This window comes from Cydia strobilella, chromosome Z (genome assembly GCF_947568885.1).
Source record: "Cydia strobilella chromosome Z, ilCydStro3.1, whole genome shotgun sequence".
Classification (NCBI taxonomy): Eukaryota; Metazoa; Arthropoda; class Insecta; order Lepidoptera; family Tortricidae; genus Cydia; species Cydia strobilella.
The window spans coordinates 3,166,111-3,189,910 of NC_086068.1; the positions used below are offsets into that span (position 1 = coordinate 3,166,111).

The window sequence follows — 23,800 nt, forward strand, 5'->3', positions numbered from 1 at the left end:
TGGGTAGTTACTTATTTTTTTTAAATATAATTGTAATAAAAAAGTTTTCCCAAAGCCTCTCGACATCCATAATAAATACAATTATAATTTCAAAATGCACACAACGGATTTAATTCGCATTCCTATCAATGGAATCAAATTTCATTGAGCTTCTGTTATTAAATTATATTATTATTAAATATTAATGTTATACGGTTTTATAGTAAGTTACTTTGCTTCCGAGTCGACAATTATCACCTTAGGAATGGTAGCTGATATGGACTTAATGTCAGGAGTGTAAGGGCCACCCCACACTAGCGTCTTTTGTGCGTCGGCGTTTAGTCAGCGCTATGGAAAATGGCGCCGCGCACCACCCATAGAGTTGACTAGACGCCGAGGGGTTGTTTTGGCTTGACAGAATTGTTGTTAAAGCGCAGTCGGCACGGATTGCTATCATGTACCACGCCTTCGTCTAAGTAAATACTTCTGTCTGATAATAAATGGTGTTACGTGTAATGAATTTATTTTACCCTCTTAGTCCTATTAATCCCATTACCCAATACATTAAGGGGCCCACCCTTTACCAGTCCGGACGATATCAGCCTGTCAGTTAGAACAAAAATTTGACAGTTCCGAACAACTGATGTTCAACTGATGTAGGCCAAAACTAGTGGCGCCATCTGATCGAGGATAAAATTTTCGTGATTTTCGAGGCTCGTTTTTTCCTTGGACTGGTATCCATCTATTACGGAGTTATATCTATCTTTAATCTTGTAACCACAGTAAATTCACTGCCATCTATCGACACACTTTAAAACTAAAAATGAAGATTTATAAAAATACAACAAAATGTATTTAAATATGGATAAATGTTTTTTTTTTATTTGCATTAATTATTTTTATGATTTTGACCCATGTTCTTTCACTGATATGCGTTAAAATGGTTAAATAACAAACGAAACCGTCAACGCCCTCTATACGAGAGTAGACCAAAACTAGTGGCGCCATCTGATCGAGAATCAAATTTTCGTGATTTTCCAGGCCCGTTTTTTCCTTGGACTGGTATCCATCTATTACGGAGTTATATCTATCTTTGATCTTGTAACCACAGTAAATTCACTGCCATCTATCGACACACTTTAAAACTAAAAATGAAGATTTATAAAAATACAATAAAATGTATTAAAATATGGATAAATGTTTTTTTTATTTGCATTAATTATTTTTATGATTTTGACCCATGTTCTTTCACTGATATGCGTTAAAATTGTTAAATAACAAACGAAACCGTCAACGCCCTCTATACGAGAGTAGACCAAAGGTAGTGGCGCCATCTGATCGAAAATCAAATTTCCCTGATTTTCGAGCCACGTTTTTCCTTACTGTTACGGAGTTATATCTATCTTTGCTACTACCATTCAATACCATTCACTCACTACGTGGCTGTCCTCACGTGCCCTCAGTATGCACGGGGTTCACCTCGAAGATCGGCTACGTCAGCCATCTTCGGGCGCACATGCCATGGTCTAAATCGGCCGGAATATGAAGGATACCAAATTTATAGGGGGCGCCACAAGCCTCCGGGAAATTGTCATATACTTGGAAATTTCGACCCATGCCACCGTGACCGGATAGCCGAGCGGTTCAGGCACCTGTCCGGTAAACGGAGGACGCTAGTTCGATTCCAGCTCTGGACACTGGAGGCTTTGGTCATTTTTTCCTTCGTATATGACATTTATTTCAGTTGATACCAAATTTCATCAAAACCGGTTCAGCAGTTATTGATCCTCCATACAAACCACCTCCCTATTGACACCCGTAACGCATTCACTGCCGACGTTTTGGTAGCGTAAAAACTTTGTATTGCCGACTTTATGACGTTATAAAAACTCATTCCACCAGTTTAGGAAGCGACAATATGCATTTTGATAATCAGTAGACCATGCTGATGCCAACAATACCACTTGTCGGATGTTAGTATTTAAGTAGTGCCAGGGGGGTGTCACTGCGCAGTATAGGTATATTTGGCCGGCGCACCGCCCGGGCAGGTGTATGGCAGTGGGCTGCCGCTCGCGCAAAATTGAAAATACGCAATGGCTTCGAAACCTAAATCGCGATCTAATCTGTATAAAAGATAATGTTCTGTTTACGGATGTCTGAATAAACGGAAGAACAAGGAAGCAGAAAAAACATTTTTTTTTTTAATTCCGGACTACATTGACCGACATATTTTCAAAGTAAAGTAAAGTACTTATTCTTCTGTAGCATACCTACTTCCGTGAGAATCAGACATACTATCTCCGGCTAAAAATTTTATGTTTACGTTTGTAATTCCTACATATTTATCTTAAAAATAATAAATCTGTAGGTATAGGTACAAAAACTTGTCAAGTGACAACCCCGTGCCGACACTCGCAGCTCGGTCATAAAACTGCGGCGCGCAAAGAAGATTCACGGTTCGTGCGCGGTTATAAGTTTCAATTTTGCTTGCAGGCGGCGAGTGTAGGTATAATTTTGTACCTAAATCTGGCTTTTGTGAAGGAGTGAATTTTCTGTACGGTAGTACTATTAGTTATTTTGTGGAATAGATGCACCTACGCGAGACACCACTCTCAAAGTAACTAGCGTTACAAATCTGCGACTAACTTAGAATGATGGTTAAAGACCCAAAACCTAACTAGGTCTAGTGATATAGATTTACAGGCAAAGGGTAAACCTACCTACATTATACATTACTTATTGCATTCACAAATCATCAATTTAGTGTTTAAATAATGATGATGTAAAATATATGATCACGCGCCATGTTGCGGAATTTCACTGGAACTAATATTTTCGTCATGGAGACTGTATAAAGGAGCCAAATCTCTATGTATGAAAAGTGTCCATCAAAAAACAGTAATTAGGCGGCGCCACCATACACCGAAATACTACCAAAAACAACCTACGTAATTTGGTCGGGTTATTTGTTGCCTTATACGGTTCATGTTATACTCATGTCCCAGAGCCTAACTAGCGCCACCGGAGGGATTAGGAACTATTATTTAAAGCTTAACGCGGTCACTTTTACAACAATTCTGGCATAAGAGATTGCGATCCTTTCTATACCATCCATAATTTTCATACTATACTGAACTGTCACCCTATACATGCACAACAACAGCGCCCTCTTGACAATGATCATATCTGGTCAGGCTTTATATAAAATACCGACCGCGAAGCAAAGCACTTCAAATAGATAAACAAAAACTTTATTATTACGTGCCAACGGAAGACGTTTTGAACATCAGCTTTAACAAAATGACATAAAACATTTTTTTTAGGGTTCCGTACCTAAAGGGTAAAAACGGGACCCTATTACTAAGACTCTGCTGTCCATCTGTCTGTCACCAGGCTGTATCTCATGAACCGTGATAGCTAGACAGTTGAAATTTTCACAGATGTATTCTGTTGCCGCTATAACAACAAATACTAAAAAGTACGGAACCCTCGGTGCGCGATTCCGACTCGCACTTGGCCGGTTTTGTTTTTTCTCAAAAAACATTAAAGTTGTTACTATTATTATTAATTATACATTAAGATGGTTCCTTTCCAACCCTAAGTAAAATAAACGTATAAATTAGTAAGTTAACTACAGAACGGTTCTGGTTTTCAAACGACCAAACGTCGCAAGGATAAAACGAGATTATGGAAGGTAGAGGTTATGGATGGTATAGAAAGGATGCCAATCTCTTTTGGCAGAATTGTTGCAAAAGTGACCGCTTTCAGCTTTAAATAATAGTTCCTAATCTCTCCGGTGGCGCTAGTTAGGCTCTGGGACATGAGTATAACATGAACCAACAAATAACCCGACCAAATTACGTAGATTGTTTTTGGTAGTATTTCGGTGTATGGTGGAGGTTTGATGGACACTTTTCATACATAGATTTGGCTCCTTTATATAGTCTCCATGGTAGAGGTATCCATACTATAGTATGGATAAATATGGTTTTGGATGGTTTTGGATCACGACCCAGAAATCACTTGAATGGGGTTGACCGGTCGAAATAATAAGCAGCCCTGTCAAATTTTAGTTTTTTAATGCCCTGGATGCCAGCCCTTTAAGCCAAATCTCATAGAAAAAGGGGCAAGCTATGATGGCACCATCTCTGCAAACCTTTGACAGTTGCCAACCCCATTGTTAAAAGTTGACGTTTGACAATATAATTATTATAGTGACCACAAAACAGAATATGGCGCAGCACGGCGCCATATTATTTCAGCTGGCACACAAGGAGGCACATTTTTGGACTATCTCTTATGGCTCCTCTACACGATGGCCCAGCGCTGGACCAGCGAGGTGGCCATGCGATGGTTGAATTGCAACTACACGATATCTATAGTTCTGGAATGGCCCACGTGTAGAAGATGTGGCGTGTACTGCCATCGCTGGCCCACTACCTTTAATGTGCGCCATTCCGCCGCGCCATAAGCCATCTGACACCACTGCGCACTCCACACGCTGGCCATCGTATAGGAGCCGTAATTAACGATGGCGCGGCGGGATGGGGATGGGATGGCCACGGTGTCGGTTTTCCGTCCGCACATTAAAGGTAGTGGGCCAGCGATGGTGCGTACGCATTTACACGTGGCCTGGCCAATTCAGGCTAAAATTTGTAAAATAATAAGGCAATCTTCTAATAGATATTTATTACAAATACAATTGCTTATACAGTGACAACACAACGGTTAGACAAAACGGACACAAAACACTTATTCTTCTTCAATATCTTCGTCGAACTCTCCTTCGTCATCAGCCGTGGCGTCCTGGTACTGCTGGTATTCAGAGACCAGATCATTCATGTTGCTTTCAGCCTCCGTGAACTCCATCTCATCCATACCTTCACCAGTGTACCAGTGAAGGAAAGCCTTCCGCCTAAACATGGCTGTGAATTGTTCAGATATTCTCTTGAAAAGTTCTTGGATAGCTGTAGTATTTCCAATAAACGTAGCAGACATTTTTAAGCCGCGAGGGGGTATGTCGCACACAGCGGTTTTCACATTATTAGGAATCCATTCCACGAAATACGTGCTGTTCTTGTTCTGGATGTTGAGCATCTGCTCGTCAACTTCTTTCATAGACATGCGGCCGCGGAAGATAGCAGCAACGGTAAGGTAGCGACCGTGGCGTGGATCGCACGCCGCCATCATGTTTTTAGCGTCAAACATCTGCTGCGTTAGCTCTGGGACTGTCAGAGCTCTATACTGTTGACTTCCGCGTGAAGTTAGTGGCGCAAAGCCAGGCATAAAGAAGTGCAGCCTCGGAAAGGGAACCATATTGACCGCTAGCTTCCTCAAATCAGCATTCAACTGCCCAGGGAATCTTAAACAAGTCGTCACTCCGGACATAGTCGCCGACACTAAATGATTCAGATCACCATACGTCGGCGTGCTTAGCTTCAGCGTTCTAAAGCAGATATCATATAGCGCCTCATTATCAATACAAAACGTCTCATCTGTATTTTCCACCAACTGATGCACTGATAGCGTAGCATTATACGGTTCTACCACCGTATCTGAAACTTTAGGGCTTGGAACGACTGAGAACGTATTCATAATGCGATCAGGGTACTCTTCTCTGATTTTCGAGATAAGTAACGTGCCCATTCCGGATCCGGTCCCGCCTCCGAGCGAATGTGTCAGCTGGAAGCCTTGGAGACAATCGCAGCCTTCAGCTTCCTTTCTTACCACATCTAGGACAGAGTCAACCAATTCTGCGCCTTCGGTGTAGTGCCCTTTCGCCCAGTTATTGCCGGCGCCCGACTGTCCAAAGACGAAGTTATCCGGTCGAAAGAGCTGGCCAAAAGGCCCAGCTCTTACTGAATCCATGGTGCCTGGTTCGAGGTCTACTAGGACGGCTCTGGGCACGTATTTGCCGCCAGAAGCCTCGTTGTAGTAGACGTTGATTCGTTCTAGCTGCAGGTCGGAGTCTCCTTGGTAGGCACCCGTCGGGTCGATCCCATGCTCGTCGGAAATCACTTCCCAGAACTGAAAAGGATGTTAGAAAACTGGCTGTAGAATAAGTATGCCTAAAATGGAGAAAGTAGAGGTAGGTTCGCAATCTGATAGTTCTGATACTACAATATGGGGTTCATGTGTCTCAAATGTGTGTCAAATAATCTCAAAATATAGAGATTGTAACTGAGTTAAGACGAATGTTTGTACCTAACCTCTTATGTAATAAAAAGTTTTTTTTTTAATGTGAAATCCCTAGAGAATTAAGCGTCCATGGGCTACGCTAACCGCTTATGAGAAGTATGCTTGTCAAAAGGCGGCAACAGTATGGAAGTTACTCTGGGATAGGAAAACATCTTCGAAGACAAAGGACGTTATGTTTAGAACCCGCACAGTGCCAGCGTTAAGACTAACACCCTGGCCTGTGCTCACCGGATGCGTGCAAGTGCGCGTTGTAATATACAGATGCTTATGCCTGACGGCACACCACTTGCGAGACGTGTGCGTGCACGGGTCCAACATTTCAGCGCACGTGCACATCGCACACGCAGCTGATGGAGAAGAAAAATGTTACCTTTGCGCCAATCTGGTTGCCGCATTGTCCAGTCTGAATATGAACGATTTCCCTCATATTGATAACACTTAAAATTTAGATTCCCAAAAAAAAATCACTAAGATTTCAGTTCCCCAATGGTAAATAAAATAATATAAAAAATATAAAAATTTGTGATTTCAATTAATACACGTTCATCGTACGGCAGATTTTTAATGACTGAACAAGCCAAAATATTTGTTTATTCAACTAGTTCATTTGAATTTCGAATTCTACGATAATTTACATTCAGACAGTGTGTACCTGTTTGTTTGAATATAAGAATAAACGTTTAAGGAGGTTAATCAATAATAATTATAACCGAACAAATAAGTATGTCAGTAGCAAAAGGCGCGTAATTCAAATTTTCAATGGGACGCTTACCACACGGATGTAGAATTAAAACCTTACCAGGAATATATGATCACGCGCCATGTTGCGGTATTACACTGGAACTATTTTTTCATAGTTTCATACTATACTGAACTGTCACCCTATACATGCGCAACAACAGCGCCCTCTTGACAATGACTTTAATAAGCTAGCAGCTTGGTACAACGCCATCTACCTGAAATTGCCTAAAACAGCTAGTAAGCGAATCAACCACTCTCAGATGGCAGCATCTTCGACGTCCACCTTTTACCGTGCTTTCGCTACACTCGAATAATAACTGCGAGATTGCTTCGAGGAATGTAAAATGGTAATTTGTTTTAGAATCAACAAAATAAAACCCTTAGAGAATAATACTTTATATATTTGTCCTTAAGCTCGCTCCAGACTGATTAGCGAACTAGACTCCACACTCGCGTTCGCGGCTTCGCGCCGCGATTCGCGCACGAGTGTGGGGCTGCCGTGTCAGACGTATCTCTGCTATCTTTAGATAGCAGAGATACGCCTAACCAGTGCAAAATGAAACTAGACACTATGCTTTACATAATACTTAAACAAAATTTCAAAAAATGTCTTTAGTTACTGAGATATTTCATGTTTTAAGATAGACGTTTTCGAATTTTTGGACATTGAGTTATGCGTATCTCTTCTAACTCAAGTTAGAATAATTATGCGTAACTCTTCGCAGTTTTTTTACGGCAAACTGGATATCTACTATCTCGAGTTATCATAGTTTCGCGTAACCACACGCAGGTAGTACGGCGATAGGCGGCTCGCGGTGAGGCGGGGGGCGGGGCGCGGAGGGAGCGGCTGGTCGCTCCTTGCCACGTGTATTTGTTTATTTGTGTAGTTTCAAGCAGAAGGTACCACATTGTCGCTTATCATAAGGACATTCTGACAGGTTTTTCGTATAAAGATACAACCAATTTTCGTCTTTATGGTAAGCGACAATGTGGTACCTTTTGATTGAAAACGTCACATTTACATTTCATTACGTACGTAATATTGACCCGGTTAAGTTAGCGTTCCGGTGTTTTTTTATGTTGTTTGTTCAAAATATGATAAATTAGTCTTTAAAATGAGTTCTTTACGAAGTAAAGCCTTGTTACGAATGTGTAGTGAGAGAAATGTGAAGGCGTGTCGGATGACCAAAACAACGTTTGCTTACGTTGCACCAAACCTGAGTTCCACTATTAGGTACAGCTCTCCCAAGTGCTCATTAAGGCATGTCGGATGACCAAAACAGCGTTTGCCTATGTTACACCAAACCTGAGTTCCAATAGGTCCAGCCGGGGTTCAGCATCAGCTCTATCTTGGGTACTGCTCTCCCAAGTGCTCATCAAGGCGTGTCGGATGACCAAAACAACGTTTGCCTACGTTGCACCAAACCTAAGTTCCACTAGGTACAGCCATGGTTCAGCATCATCTTTATCTTGGGTACTGCTCCCCCAAGTGCTCATTAAGACGTGTTAGATGACCAAAACAGCGTGTGCCTATGTTGCACCAAACGTGAGTTCCACTAGGTACAGCCAGAGTTCAGCATCAGCTCAGCTCTATGTATACTAAAACCTTCTCCAGAATGTAACAATAGCTATTCTGAAACCCGCATCAAAATCGGTTTAGCCAAACGCGAGATAATCGCGGACAAACATACGGGTCAAACTGAGAACCTTTTTTTTTAAGGCGGTTAAACATTTTGGAGTAACTGACCTTCTGCCGTTAATTCCGAGTTTCATGCATGCATGCAATATATGCATACGCTATTAAACATAAGGCTCTTTCCACCAATCGATTGATCTACTTTATAGCCAATGATGTAAGGACTGATGGAAATCGGGCTCCTTGTATGTAATGTGAGTTAGCATATTATAAAATGGATTATCTTGTGTAGTCTGGTTACGCGTTTTACTAGGAGCACTAATACAACGAACTCTTACAACTAAAGATAAAAGAACTACGCGTGACCACCTCAATATTCCCCATGCCCTGGTTACACGTTTTACTAGAAGTTGATACAATGTAGTCTTCTAACTTTAGATAAACGAAAACCTCAATAAGCCCGCGAACCGTGGCCACGCGAAATAGTATGAGCGCTCATACAACGAACTCGTCTAACTTTAAGTTAACATAGTTACGCGCAACCACCAAATGTATGAAACAGTGGTTACGCCAAACTATGTTTATGCGTTTATTTCAAAAACTATGTATTTTTACAAAAAAAAAGTAAAGAAATATTATTCTTCACGTCTATTGAAACACAAAACACATATTAAAAATGACTTAACTCAATAAACTCACGAAATATATGAGTTTATTAGTTTTCACGCTCACCGAAAACTTTAAAGTCGATTTACTCAAAACTGTGTTTTTTGAGATAGCAGAGATACGTCTGACACGGCAGGGGGGCCTTTGGATGGTTAAGAGAACAGGGTTCCGTTTATAGGCTACAGAACCCAAAAAATGATAATTACTCTTTGATGAAACTATTTTGGTTATACAAGAAAATCTTGTAGAAGACGATAAACAAATTGTAAACAATAATAATAAAATAATATGAATAAAATCGATTGCAATTTAATTTAAATTTAACCGGTCACACCGAAACCGCCTTGAAACCGCCTACTCAAAGCGCCTACCAGTGTTGCCAACTTGGCATAATTGGTGCCAGATATGGCATAATTTCACACTCTCTGGCATCGAAAATTTCCATTTAGCATCTGGCATCTTTTTTAGCATAATTTAGTGAATCAAGTGATTATGTCCCTAAGCCAAGTTTGAAACCTACTTGGCAGTGATAGACAATCCATGGCTCAACCGTCAAAGGAAATTTTATACATACGAGGAATTATAATAAGCCGTAACAGACTACCGCACCGCACCGCGACCTTTTTTTCATACGCGTTACCAATTAAATTGTCAATCAGATTGTGCGAAAAATTGTCTCGTCTACACCGCCCTCAGAATAATGACTAAAGCATAGAAGTAGGGCAAAAATGCTTCGCAAATATGTATACCCGTACTTTACTTCCTTACGAATTAGATAATGTGCCGAAAAGAGATGCATATATGCTTGTTATTTCTCATTTACGTACGGTGTCATAAGTTTGATAATTTGTTAGGGATGTAACTGTGTCGACTTTTTATATCGATAAATTATGCATAAGTTTATGTGCCGTGTAAAAGAATAATCACGAAATTGGCAAATTGATAATAGTCTGGCTAATGAAAGTTGAACCTGAAAAAACGCGGCAATTTTAAGAAATCTGTAGCAGGCGGCTCGTTGAAATGAAATGAAATGCGTGGAATACAAGGATTGCATAACTTTTATACTTTTTATAATTTTCATATTCTAATAATCATTAAAAAGTATAAAAATTATGCAATCCTTGGAATCAAAGAGCCGCCTGATATGAGGATATAGCTTTTATCTCATTTGCAGTCTACCACTCAGAACCGTCTAACTATACCTCTCGTTTTTTTATCATTAGAAAGAAGGCGAGCGATCTTAACGTGTCGTTTTATCGAAAAACACTTTGAAAATAAGTCACAACAAATATAATATACGATAATTTACATACTTTTGCTTTCATAAGTAAAATATTGCTATATTTATAAAAAAACTTGTCAATAAAAAGACACGTGGAAATGGTTTACCGTTTTTTCTAATGCTAAAAGACTAAGTATAGTTTCTAGTCATGTACAGTCAGCTGCAGAGAAAAGGCACCCCCCCTGCATACAAAGTTCTGTAAATTAGTATGGACGTGGGGTACCTTTTCTCTGCAGCTGACTGTACCAAATAGGAAATGAAAAAAAAAACGTTCGTGTAATATTTTTTTTTATTTAATAATAGGGAATATTACGCGAAACTCGGCGTAGGTGGCGCCACTATCACAATCGGAGGGTCTATCGTGAAACAAGAAAATCGAACTTTCGTTATCTAACATCTCTGTCACTCTTGCGTATTCGAGCGATAAAGAGGCAGCTAGATAACGAAATTTCGGATTCGAGTTTTCCGGTAGGTCCCCTGAAAACTTGTCAAAAACCTGTGCACTAAAAAAGCTAGTGCTGCACTCTGGTGGCAGAACATTGCAGTAATATCCCCTATTCCTCGTCCTTTGGAAATCTGAAATAAAAAGTTGAGTTTTGTGACCAACAATATTAATAAAAGGAACATTCATCAATGATCATTAATGTCTTTTTTATTAGGATTCCGTACCCAAAGGGTAAAAACGGGACCCTATTACTAATACTTCGCTGTCCGTCTGTCTGTCACCAGGCTGTATTTCATGAACCGTGATGATGAGATGATGTATTTCTGTTGCCGCTATAACAACAAATACTAAAAAGTACGGTCCCCTTGGTGCGCGCGTCCGACCCGCACTTGACCGGTTTTTAGTATTAAACTATAGTCTGGCAAACACAATCTGTCAGTAAGTAAGAACAAAGAAAACTATAGGTACAGTCGAAGGCAAAAATATCAATCCAGACAAATGGCTTAAAAATATGTGAACACGATTTTATTGTCTAAGCGTACACATATTTTTGAGACTTTGGGAATGTATATATATTTATGCCCTTGACTGTACTCATCAATTAAAATGAGACAGTCCTGGGCCAAACTATAAGAAAGCTGTAAATGTCGATAGGTTATTGATGAGGTCGATACATCACTATGCCAAAAATATAACCTATCATACTTAGCAGAAAAGTTCGAAAATAAATGCAAAAATCTATATAGACTTGAATGCAAGTAATAATTACATAAACAACATATCGATTTCTATGTTTAGGGTCAGGTCCTATAAATTAATTTGTTCAAAATTGAACAAAACTCACCGATTAAAGGTTATCGGTTCGTGCGTATTTTCTTTTCTTCCTGTATGCGATTTACAGCCCTCGATCACACAAGACATTATCACAAAGGGAACTTCAAACCATTACAAATAAAAACTCAGCACGTTTTCCAACAATCTGTCAGGAATAGCAACAATATAATTAAAATAAACCAAGATGACCGCTGAAACATCCCGAAATATTTCAACTAAAATAATACGACTATGTCAAGTTGTTACAGTTGACACCTACCTGTGAAATAACGAACATATATTTTATTTGGCTGGATTATATTATAGAACCACATAAGACCATTTGACATTTCCCTCAGTTCATCTTATGACAATACTGAAAAAAACGAAAGAACTTGCGGATTGTTGTCTCACTCACTCATAGACAAAAAGTAATAACGTGTTGTGAATACGATATCTTTTACCAAGCTTTTATTTTTGCCCGGCTTCTTTGCTTTAGTCATTATTCTGAGACACCGACTAATCTTTTTGTGTTATCTATGGTATAGTCAATGTCAATGTCATGTCATATGTCATAATGGCCGGTTTTTTGTTACCTATAATATTTTAGCATCTTTTTTAGCACATTTCAAAATTATTTAGCATATTTCTGGCATAATTTAGACATAAGTTTGGCATTTTTTCAAATTCCGAGTTGGCAACACTGGCGCCTACTCAGTCAGTACTCAATCAAAATTTGCATAGCACAGCAACACCAATTGCACCAGTCGACGAAGATTTTCCATATTTCCATAAATTCCATATTTATTGCTTGCGTCTGAATTTTTTGGAATTTATTTAAATTTAATTTGTAAAGTGTAAAACTGTTAAAAATGGAGTTCAGTATACCTGTTAACGACATACTACCAGACGAGATCTCCAAAGTCAATAGTATGTTAACACCTCCAGGGTGCCATCAGCATCAGGGTGATGTTCGCACCGTGAGGTAAGATTTTTAATTAAAATTCATCTTAATTGTATTCTGAGTCCTTGTATAAAAAAAACCTGACCTTTTACGGGTCTAAATAGCCGAGACACGCCTTTACAAGGATGTCAAGGTCCACTGCTTCCTATTTTGTTCGTATTTTGTCAAAAGCAATGATCTCGATTCGGAGGATTTAGATAGTTTTGTATTGCCAATGCTTGGAATTTTCGAGCTATAATTTAGTATAAAGTGAGACCATTTAACTATTAGTCAAAGATTAAATTCGTGGAACATATCGAGCGTCACAGATGGCCTAATGCGCTAATAAATGTATGTATATATTATATAAAAACCTTGATAGCATTTCCTTACGAAATTGTTAGTGCATGCACAGTTTAAGTCTTGGTATCCGTAAGAATTTGGTATGTAGAAGCAGTTACGAATAAAATAAATTACAAATAAAGTAAAATTATTCTTGCAGTATATTTAAATTTGTACCCTCAAATTACTTCATACTTCAACAAAACCAGTCTGAATTTGTCAGTTATAGTTTAAAGTTTCAAAAATTAGGAAATTTTTGATGGGGGTGGTGTCATTATAACACCTATTTTTTATGATGCTATTGTATAGAGGACGCTAAAATAAGCATGTTTTGTATGGGCAACTTTTCTCTAAACTTGATAATGACCGAGATATTTATTTATTTATTATAGCCCTTTATTCCATAAGAAGTTTTATATGGTTTTTGTATTTGTAATTTAAATGTTATCTTCTATATGGATCTCTCTTTGGGTGTAGGCCTCCTCCAATTTTATCCAATCATCTCTCTGCTTCGCTTTCTCCATGTAGTCATTGTTGGAATGACCGAGATATTGGCTCCTAAATGGACACAATTTTTTTGGACTGAATAAAATTCGATGGGGATGGTGTCATTATAACACCTATTTTTTATGATGCTATTGTATAGAGGACGCTAAAGTTAACCATTTGGTAACTAAATTCCTTGTATGTAACCAGTTACGAATTGGGCCAGAGTGGTACCGTTTGGTAAATAAGTTTTGTAACTGGCTACAAAATGGGAATCCAAAATTACATTAAATCAATAGGTAGGTAGGTTAGGTGCGTTAGGTAGCTTCAAATGCCCGAAGGGCAAACCGCCCAGAAATAGGAGGCTCTGTCTAGTTAATAGTTGTGAATAAATGTTTTTTTTTTTAAAGAAACAGTCCGATGAACTCCAGCTAACTAGAAAGAGCCCAGCTTCGCGGGGCTCCTTTTTTTGGGCGGTTTGCCCTTCGGGCATTTGAGCCTACCTAACGAACCTACCTACTGATTTGGATTCCCATGTTGCACCCCAATTTTTTGGTGGTGTTGTTTATGGTGACAATTCTACACCAAATGCAGTCTGTGGAGAATTTCCTTGTTCTGACTGTAGTATTTTTTCCCAGGACCATACAAGAAAGCTTGGGCAAGCTGATTGACTCCCTCGGGGAGCAATCAGCATCGGCCCAGGGCCTTTCGAAAGCGATAACCACTGCTGAGAAGCTACGGAATGCCCCAACTCACGTCCTATACCTATTGAAGGACGCCAGTGCTAAGAAGTAAGTAGTTAAATTATTTTAAAACGGGTCACTCGTGTATTAGGTCGAATAGCTCGACATGTTTCGATCTAATTTACGAGGATCCCCTTCACGGAGCAACAACACTCTGGGACTCTGCATATGCTTCACATACACTGAGCAGTTTATTAATTGCCCTGACCGATGGTCCCAGTAGCACCATGTCATCGGCGTAACTGATGTTGTTTACCATTTTACCGCCTGTAGAACATCCGACCCTGGTGCCACTGAGCTCAACGATCAGCTGGTTCACATACATATTGAACAGCAACGGTGAGGTTAATCCTCCCTGCCTTACTCCACATTCTGTCTTATATCCATCCGAGTATGTGTCTGCCTATCTTACATAGTTGACTTGGTTGTCGTACCAAAAACTAAATAACCCAATGATTTCTGGAGGTACTCCAGCTGCTTTGAGCTTGGTCCAGAGCTTTTCGTACGACACCAAGTCAAAAGCCTTGGACAGGTCAAGAAAAGCAGCGTACACGGGTGTGCTCTATCAGCACAGACCAATCAGTGTAGTATCGGACGGTGTGCTTAAGAACTAGGATTGCACTTTCAGTAGATAACCCAGACCGAAAACCGAACTGACCGTCATGTATGCTGACCGTCGTTATATGCTTTAGCGAAATACCTTTCTTTAAAATAACATGCCTTTGCTTTGCCAGTTTTATTGAAATTTTAAGCACATTTTTAGTGTTCCGTACCCAAAGGGTGGAAACGGGACCTAATTACTAAGACTCCGCTGTCCGTCCGTCTGTCACCAGGCTGTAACTCATGAACCGTGATAGCTTGACGATTGAAATTTTCACAGATGATGCATTTCTGTTGCTGCTATAACAACAAATACAAAAAACAGACTGAAATAAATATTTAAGTGGGGCTCCCATACAACAAACGTGATTTTTTTGCCGTTTTTTGTGTAATGGTACGGAACCATTTTTAGAGTTCCGTACCCAAAGGGTTGAAACGGGACCCTATTACTATGACTCCGCTATCTGTCTGTCCGTCTGTCACCAACTGTATCTCATGAACCGTGATACATAGACAGTTTAAATTTGCACAGATGATGTATTCTTGATGCCGCTATAGCAACAAATACTGTAAAGTTTTTGTTCTAACTGACAGGCTGATATCGTCCGGCGGACTGATAATCAGTGGGCCTCTTTACACAGATCGACTTATCCCCAAACTAAGCGGAGCTATTATTATGGGTACTAATAGGCTTGGAGGATATAACCAACGGAGACGCCTTGTCTGTACAAAAAAGTCTGCCAAGTCTGCAAGTCTGCCAATTATTGCGGGGGAGGGGAACGTCAAATGTATACGTAACGTCCAAGGGCCTGACACTCTTTGATAGAGAAAGATAGTCTTATTGCGATTCCTATAAGAGAAAAGAGGAAATAGTGCCATGCTTTGTCTTTATCACCGACCGGGCATTTTTTCAGGGTCGGGTTATGGCATCATAGCAAGGAGGCGATGGCGAAATACCGAAATGTATAAGTGAAAGAGAAAAAGGATTATGCTGCCATACATGACACTGTAAATACATGAATATGTCTTTCTCTTACCCGTGGTCGCTCGGTTTTATGTCTATAACTACTTGTATATACTATGTCATAATTTCGTTAAATTTTCGACAGAGGGGAACTTCTGTTAATGGCTACTCCGTTTGGTTATATCCTCTAAGGTACTAATAGGTGACAATATACAATACTTATACATATACATAAATACTACTTAGATACATAAAAAATGTCTATAACTCAGGAGCAAATGTGTCGTTTTCAAGCAAAAGGTACTACTTTGCCGCTTGCCATAAGGACGCTCTGACAGGTTATTCATATAAAAATACTAGCAAATTTCGTCCTTATGGTAAGCGACAATGTGGTACCTTTTAATTAAAAACGTCACAAATATTTGCGATAAACACAAATAAATACCCTAACGGGGATTCGAACCTGGGACTGCCTGCTCCATGGGCACACATTTTGCTTTAACCTCATTCTTAAAACGTATAATTACATTTAAAATGTATTTATCTCTGTTGAATAATACCTATATCGCATTTATTCAACTAAAATGCATACGTTATTCTAAAACACATTGAAATATCAATCTTAATACTATCAGCTTTGCGTTGAAAATTGTACTGGTCTATTTGGTATATGATTCTCATGTTTTTTTTATGGAAGAAATGACAGACTTTGAAAAGGGTTTTTCTTATGGGCGTGTCCTTTCCAAAGACCCTGCTATTTTATTTTACTTACATTTGATATTAAAATGTCTTCTACAGACAATACAGTTGATTTTTAACCGACTTCAATTTCATAGAAGGAGGAGGTTCTGTATTCGGTTGTGGCTATTTTTTTTTATGTATGTTCACCGATTACTCCGAGACCCGTGGTCCGATTTGAGTAATTCTTTTTTTGTTCGAAAGGAGCTACTTCCAAGTTGGACCCATATTAATCTGGGTCTGATCTGATGATGGGATCCCTGAGGAATTGAGGGAACTCCTCAATTTTTAAAGGCACATGTATGGTGATTTGGGTGTTTTCATAAGCGACTTAAGAATTTTCTCTCGAAAACCACCAATTTGATAAGTAGCGCTGATGATGATGATTGTTTCGATGATAATGATTTCAGCGATTACTCCGGCACCCATGATCCGATTTGAGTAATTCTTTTTCTGTTTAGGTAACTTCCTCCAAGGTGTTTTCGTAACATTTTTGGTTTTGATCTGGTGATGGAATCCGTGAGGAATTAAGGGAACTCCTCAGTTTTTAAAGGCACGTGTATGGTGATTTCGGTGTTTTCTAAAGTAACTCAAGCGTTTCCTCCCAAAAACCACCAATTTGATGTAGTGCAACTGTAGCCTAACCACGAGTTTGACACTAAATATTTTCTAGCGTCTTCGTAACTTACTTTGTACACTAATATGCCAGTACGAGCGAGATGCATAAACAGTAAGTTACGCACAGGATATCGAATATATCAATGTCATACTCGTGGTAAGGCTACTGATGATGAAGACCACGGACAAAATGTGGAACTTCCCTTTTATGTGTATTATGATTTTTGATGTAGGTAGTGTTAGAAACAACCAAAGAGACTGAGAGGTGAAGGTAGAGGTCGGGGTTACTACTTGGCTTGGCACCGACTTCAAACATATCAGTTGGTAACGCATATACTTAAACACGGAACCCTAAAAAGGATAATATTTTATTTCCTCCTTTTTGAAGTCGGTTTATCTTTTTTTTATAAAAGTTTTTATTACTTGTACAAATAGCATGTAATTTTAGTTGTAGGTATTATTAAGTTGTCAATGCAGATATAAAATCAATAGAATAGTTTATTTGCAATATATTTCTATTTGGTACAGTCGCCATCAGATATATCGGAGCTACCAAGACGCTCACAAATATCTGAGCACGTCTCTATGAGGGCTAACGCGTATGAATTCGCCGCTAGGGGCGCTAGTGTGGATGGTGGTCTTCGCAAAGTTCGAAATGTCAAATGTCACTTGTCACTTCAGTGACTGACAGCTGTTCTTTAGTCTTTTGGACCACCATCAACAGAGGCGCCAACTGGTGAGCAAAAAAACGATAGCCCTCATTGCCAAGGCGTTAGAGTGAGTGTTTAAATATTTTTGAGCACCTCGCCCGCTCCGACATATCTGATGGCGACTGTACATGGTTTAAGTTTACAAAAAATGTTGGATATATTTACATAAGGTATAGAATTATAGATGGGGCTTTTTCTATGAAAAGGGACCTTATTTTCGATGGCGCTTACGCCGCACAGCGTCGCGCCGCATTGTATTTAAATCGGAGCATCGTTTATAACGGCGTAAGCGCCATCGACAATAAGGTCCCTTTCTATAGAAAATACCACAGATAGAGTATGGCGAGCCTGAGAAAATCGTAGGTTCAGTCACCTGCAATAATATGTTACTCTTCGAAGGCCGCAAAAATATGTGACGCGCTCTTATGGCACTACAAATGGGATCGTTTCAGATATGTGCCAGTCGGAATTTGAGCCTTCGATCGCTGATTTGAAATCCAGCCGCGCTAGTGCCTATTTATGTTTGCCTATAGTGTATAGTAAGCCATACTATCCACACTTAATATTATAAATGCGAAAGTCTGTCTGTCTGTCTGTGTGTTACCTCTTCACGCTTAAACTGCTAAACAGATTTAGTTGAAATTTGGCATATCGTTTGTCCCGCGGAAGGACATAGGATAGTTTTTAGGGTTCCGTACCCCAAAGGGTTAAAACGGGACCCTATTACTAACACTCCGCTGTCCGTCTGTCTGTCACCAGGCGGTATCTCATGAACCGTGATAGCTAGACAGTTGAAATTTTCATAGATGATGTATTTCTGTTGCGGCTACAACAACAAATACTAAAACAGTACGGAACCCTCTTGTCCGCTTTTTCATCTCTAAAATCATCCCTAAAGAGTGTGAAAAGGGGGGTGAAATTGAGAAACTTAATGAATTGCCTGATAATTGATGTCAAGCAATTAAGCTTATGCTCTAATTGAATGATTCCTATTACACTTTATCCAGGCGCTAAACATACTCTGTCTGCTGTTAGTGTTAGCAGACGAAGTCGCGGGCAAAAGCTAGTTAATATAATATTGTCTTCGGTTACCGCGATAGTTACTCATGAAATAAAACTATGAAAACGGATTATATCGCGTATATTGAATTTATAATACATCCCGACGTTTCGAACCCTTTACAGCGTTCGTGGTCAACGGGTGACTGAGGAAAAATTACAAAGTGCAAAAATACACACATACTAAAATAATGAACAATCATAGACTATAAACTTTAAGGCTGGTTGTACATGCAAAATCAGTTCATAAGGCTAGTTATACACTACAATTATTTTCAAGTAAAGAGATATATATATATATATATATACGCGATAAAAAAAAATAGTATGTGGGTATTTTTGCACTTTTTAATTTTTCCTCAGTCACCCGTTGACCACAAACGCTGTAAAGGGTTCGAAACGTCGGGATGTATTATAAATAAATTCAATATACGCGATATAATCCGTTTTCATAGTTTTATTTCATAGTTAATAATAATTAGAATCATAGTGTTATGAACTAACATCACCGCCAAACCATCCCTTAGGGAAATACCTCTATTATTGACCTGTTCAACAAATTGTACTATCAATAGTGGAATGGAATCAATCTGTAAGCAATATTTGTTATTTCCCGGTGGAAATTATACTTTGTTTTATATTTATTAAGTTTTCTATTTTGTTATTGTTTATTCAAAGTATGTACACAACGTTTTATTTCATTTTCGATTCCTAATTTAATTCAACCGAGTTCTATAATTCGGTATATTGTCAAAAACTCGTTCGATTTAACATTATTTTCATGACCCAAATTCGCATAATAGCTAACTCAAGGATATCTCGAAGGTTGCTATGTAATTCGATTTAACCTGCTTTCTTTGAAAACGTTTAGCTACGTCATGTATAGTCAAGGGCATAAATATATATATACATTCCCAAAGTTTCAAAAATATGTGTACGCTCTTACACCTTCGACAATAAAGCCGTGTTCACATATTTTTGAGCCATTTGTCTGGATCGATATTTTTGACTTCGACTGTACGTCACGATACAGTCGCCATCAGATATATCGGAGCGCCCGAGGTGTTCACAAATATCTGAACACGCCTCTATTGTCAAGGCGTTAGAGTGCGTGTTCAGATATTGTGAACACCTCGGGCGTTCTGATATATCTGATGGTGACTGTACTATACATACATTGCATAATGAATCGGCCTTGCATTGAAAATTGAAAAATGTATAGTGTCTCTGAGCGGTAGATCGTGAAATCCCGTGCTCCGATAATTTGTGTTAGGTATTTTTTTAAGGCTTGGTGTCCTAACGGTAAGAGCGGGCGACTTGCAATCCGAATGTCGCGGGTTCAAACCCCCGCTCGTACTGAGTTTTTCGGAACTTATGTACGATTCGTACAGTACGAAATATTCACCAGTCGCTTTTCGGTGAAGGAAAACATCGTGAGGAAACCGGACTAATCCCAATTAGGCCTAGTTTAGTTCTCTGGGTTGGAAGGTCAGATGGCAGTAGCTTTCGTAATAACTGGTGCCTGCGCCACTCCTTGGGATTAGTTGCCAAGCGGGTCCAAGCGGAGCCGTGGCAAAATGCCGGGACAACGCGAGGAATATGATGGTAGGTACATATATTTTAGTCTTACCGTTACTGGAATAAATGTCGTCGTCCATAGCTCTCCGCTATATAAAACTATTGTTTCATTTATAACAATTTAGTAGGGTCAAACTCCCCGGTACCACGCTTGAGCATTTTAATAAATAAATATAGTGACAAGTTCGATATTCACTTTGACTCTTTGTCCAAAATTAGAAATTTATTCACTAGTAAGTAGTTAGTATATTTAGTTATAATTCCATATTTAGTTATATACTTAACCAGTCGACATCGTGGTTGCGCTTTGCTCCTTATTCTACAATAATAAGGTGAAAATATTTATCAGTACGGTTTTTACTCATTATTATTTTTAGTCGCTTTTGGTGACATGTTTCGGATTCTTTGGGAATCCATCCTCAGGCACGAGTGTCCGCGGCGGTTGTACGTCATGCACTATGTCTCACGATAGTTTAAGTGCAATAATAAGGTGTTCAAATGTTTCGGCTTTGTTGTTGACTTTGCTTTTTTAATTACTCGCATGTGGTGTTTATCAGTAATTAGATATACATTTAGCATGTTATTAATGTTTGTATAGATGTAAGCCTCAATGTAATAACTGTTGGTGAACCTTAAAATAAAATAAAAATAAAATAAAAACAAACAATCGAAAACAGGCAAACCATAGAGGTCAATAGACGTATTGACAACGCCTGGAAGAGCTTCTGGTCCATGAAGGCGCTATTGAAGGGCGACCTTCCCCTGTGTCTCAAGCGCAAACTCATCGACATGTGTATCCTGCCTATCCTAACCTACGGTGCTCAAACATGGTCATTAACTGAGGCGTTAAAGTCCAAACTCAAGGTTTGCCAGCGAGCGATGGAGCGCAGTATACTAGGTGTTCGCAGAACTGATAGAACCAGAAACACGGAACTGCGCTCCAGAACTCGAGTTGTAGATGTAGGTGTCCAGACCGCTAAGCTTAAGTGGGACTGGGCGGGGCATGTCTGCCGCATGCACCCTGAAAGGTGGGCCAAAATGGTTACCGAGTGGGACCCACGGAACACCATAGATGGTGCTGGCCGGGGTGCAGGCAGGCCGAAAAGGAGATGGCGGGACGACTTAGACGCATTTTATCCGCATTTGCCCAGCAGTGGGACACTAAATTAGGCTAGTAAAAAAAAAAAAAAAAATTGGGAGTTCTAAGGGGCAGACCTCGGCGGACTTTCTCTGATCAGATCGGGGAAATCCTGAAGAAAGGCCAGGTCAAGAGCACCCTAAACCGGCGAGCGTGTATGAGGAATGTTATGAAAGTGAAGGAAGCGAAAGAGGTATGCCAGGATCGTAGCAAGTGGAAATCCGTGATCTCTGCCTACCCCTCCGGGAAATAGGCGTGATTATATGTATGTATGTATGTAAAATAAAATTTGAAATAATGCAATTTTGTATCAACAGTATAAATCCATATAGGTAATTATCGAACCTGCTCACTAAATCACTAGAATCAGTTGTAAAATGCAGCTTTAGAGCTTTCGCCCCAGCTGAAATGGAGACGTTTCGCGCTCGCTCGGTCAAATTGATTCGTGGGCCTATATATGCCTGATAATAGAAATTGTGTACAAATTTTGTATCGAGAAATAAATTAGTTTAAACTTTCACGAATTCTACGCATTAGAATTGTAAAACGAGTAACATCCCTAGTGCGGAAAACGTTCAAGGTGATAAACAATACTAAATAGTTCGAAAAACTCGCGCGGCTAGAAGATGTTGATATCAACTTTAGACAGTCTTCTCCGAGACCACGGGGACAACGCCGTCCTCGAAACGTCGGAGGTAACTGTTAAAACTTTACGCGTTTAAGTCCCGTTTTACAATTTAATAATGAATAAATTAGTTAATTAAATATAACATTTCATAACCTTTTTATATTTTCGGGGTTCTGCTCTCAAGCAGCTCGGCCTTTGGCCCACAAATCAATTTGACCGAGCGAAGCTAAGCATCTTAAAGGGGCCCACTGACTATCAGTCCGCCGGACGATATCGGCCTGTCAGTTGTTCGGATCTGTCAAATTTTTGTTCTAACTGACAGGCCGATATCGTCCGGCGTACTGATAGTCAGTGGGCCCCTTTAAAGGGGCCTTTCTCTACCGAGCTAACCCTAATGCGCCTCGGAGCGAAACCATTTGCACGGAACAAGCCACAACGGTACATCTACTATTAAACTACGTTTTCAGACAAAAGATACCAGATTCGTCGGTCGGTATGGCAAAAAAGTCTTGATAAATGGAAAAACTTACCTTCACTAGGGTAAAGGCACCAGTGCCCAGCCATGCACCAGTGGTCAGCCTTTCTTGCTTATTTTTGGCTGTAATTATCAAACCTTTTCTAATTTTCATGTCAAAAGTAGGTGATATTATAGATTGATAAACTATTAATTGAAAAATAGTTTAATTTTATAAAATAATTGTCTAGCATGAACCACAGCACTAATTTAAAGAAGTGCTGTCTTCTGACATGAAGGATCATGTGATATGCGCCATTTTTTTTTTTGGAGTGTCACATGGTATTTTAATAAGTCGTTAATAGCCGAATTATGATTTCTCCAGAATGTGGACTTGCATCACATGATTAATACTTATTCTATCTGAAAAAAGTGAAAAAAGAATATAAATCCATATAAAAGTAACATTTTTAAGGCGGCTGACTATTGGGAACTACTTTTTTGTGCGAAATCCAATAGTCAGCCACCCATGGCTGACTACTGGGTTTATGGCAGTAATTTTGAAAAGGTCGTAAACCCAGAAGTCAGCCGGAGGAGGCTGACCATAGGAATCAGAACTTTGCATCACATGATTAATACTTATTCTATCTGAAAAAAGTGAAAAAAGAATATAAATCCATATAAAAGTAACATTTTTATGGCGGCTGACTATTGGGAACTACTTTTTTTGTGCGAAATCCAATAGTCAGCCACCCATGGCTGACTACTGGGTTTAGTTTATGGCAGTAATTTTGAAAAGATCGTAAACCCAGAAGTCAGCCGGGGGAGGCTGACCATAGGAATCAGAACTTTTTTTTATTTTCAAATGAAATATCTAAGTCATTAAGCCAAGCACCTTTAAGTATTTACATTATTATGACTTTATTTGATTGAAATAAGTAACTACCCAGTATGGCTGACCAGTGGACATTGACATTGCGGAACTCAGAACCCACTAATCAGCCGTTAAAATGGGATGGCTGGGCACTGGGTACTTAAA

The 23,800-nt window shown here is 39.4% G+C and overlaps 2 protein-coding genes across 3 annotated transcripts in view; one reads left to right on the forward strand and one right to left on the reverse strand.

The window, feature by feature from the left end:
* Positions 1 to 4,653: 4,653 nt before the first annotated feature.
* On the reverse strand, positions 4,654 to 6,749 carry LOC134754715 (tubulin beta chain-like). The gene is made up of 2 exons (XM_063691049.1): positions 6,548 to 6,749; positions 4,654 to 6,006 (listed from the first exon to the last, which is right to left on the reverse strand). The coding sequence occupies exons 1-2, from the start codon at positions 6,602 to 6,604 to the stop codon at positions 4,732 to 4,734; spliced, it is 1,332 nt and encodes a 443-aa protein (XP_063547119.1). The 5' UTR covers positions 6,605 to 6,749; the 3' UTR covers positions 4,654 to 4,731.
* Positions 6,750 to 12,499: 5,750 nt separating this feature from the next.
* LOC134754563 (alpha-tubulin N-acetyltransferase 1) overlaps positions 12,500 to 23,800 on the forward strand; it is a 45,655-nt gene continuing 34,354 nt past the window's right edge. For both annotated transcript variants that reach the window (XM_063690877.1, XM_063690876.1), the window contains exons 1-2: positions 12,500 to 12,745; positions 14,170 to 14,322. In XM_063690877.1, the coding sequence (XP_063546947.1) occupies positions 12,633 to 12,745; positions 14,170 to 14,322 (266 nt within the window). In that variant the 5' untranslated portion in view covers positions 12,500 to 12,632. The remainder of the gene's footprint in view (positions 12,746 to 14,169; positions 14,323 to 23,800) is intronic.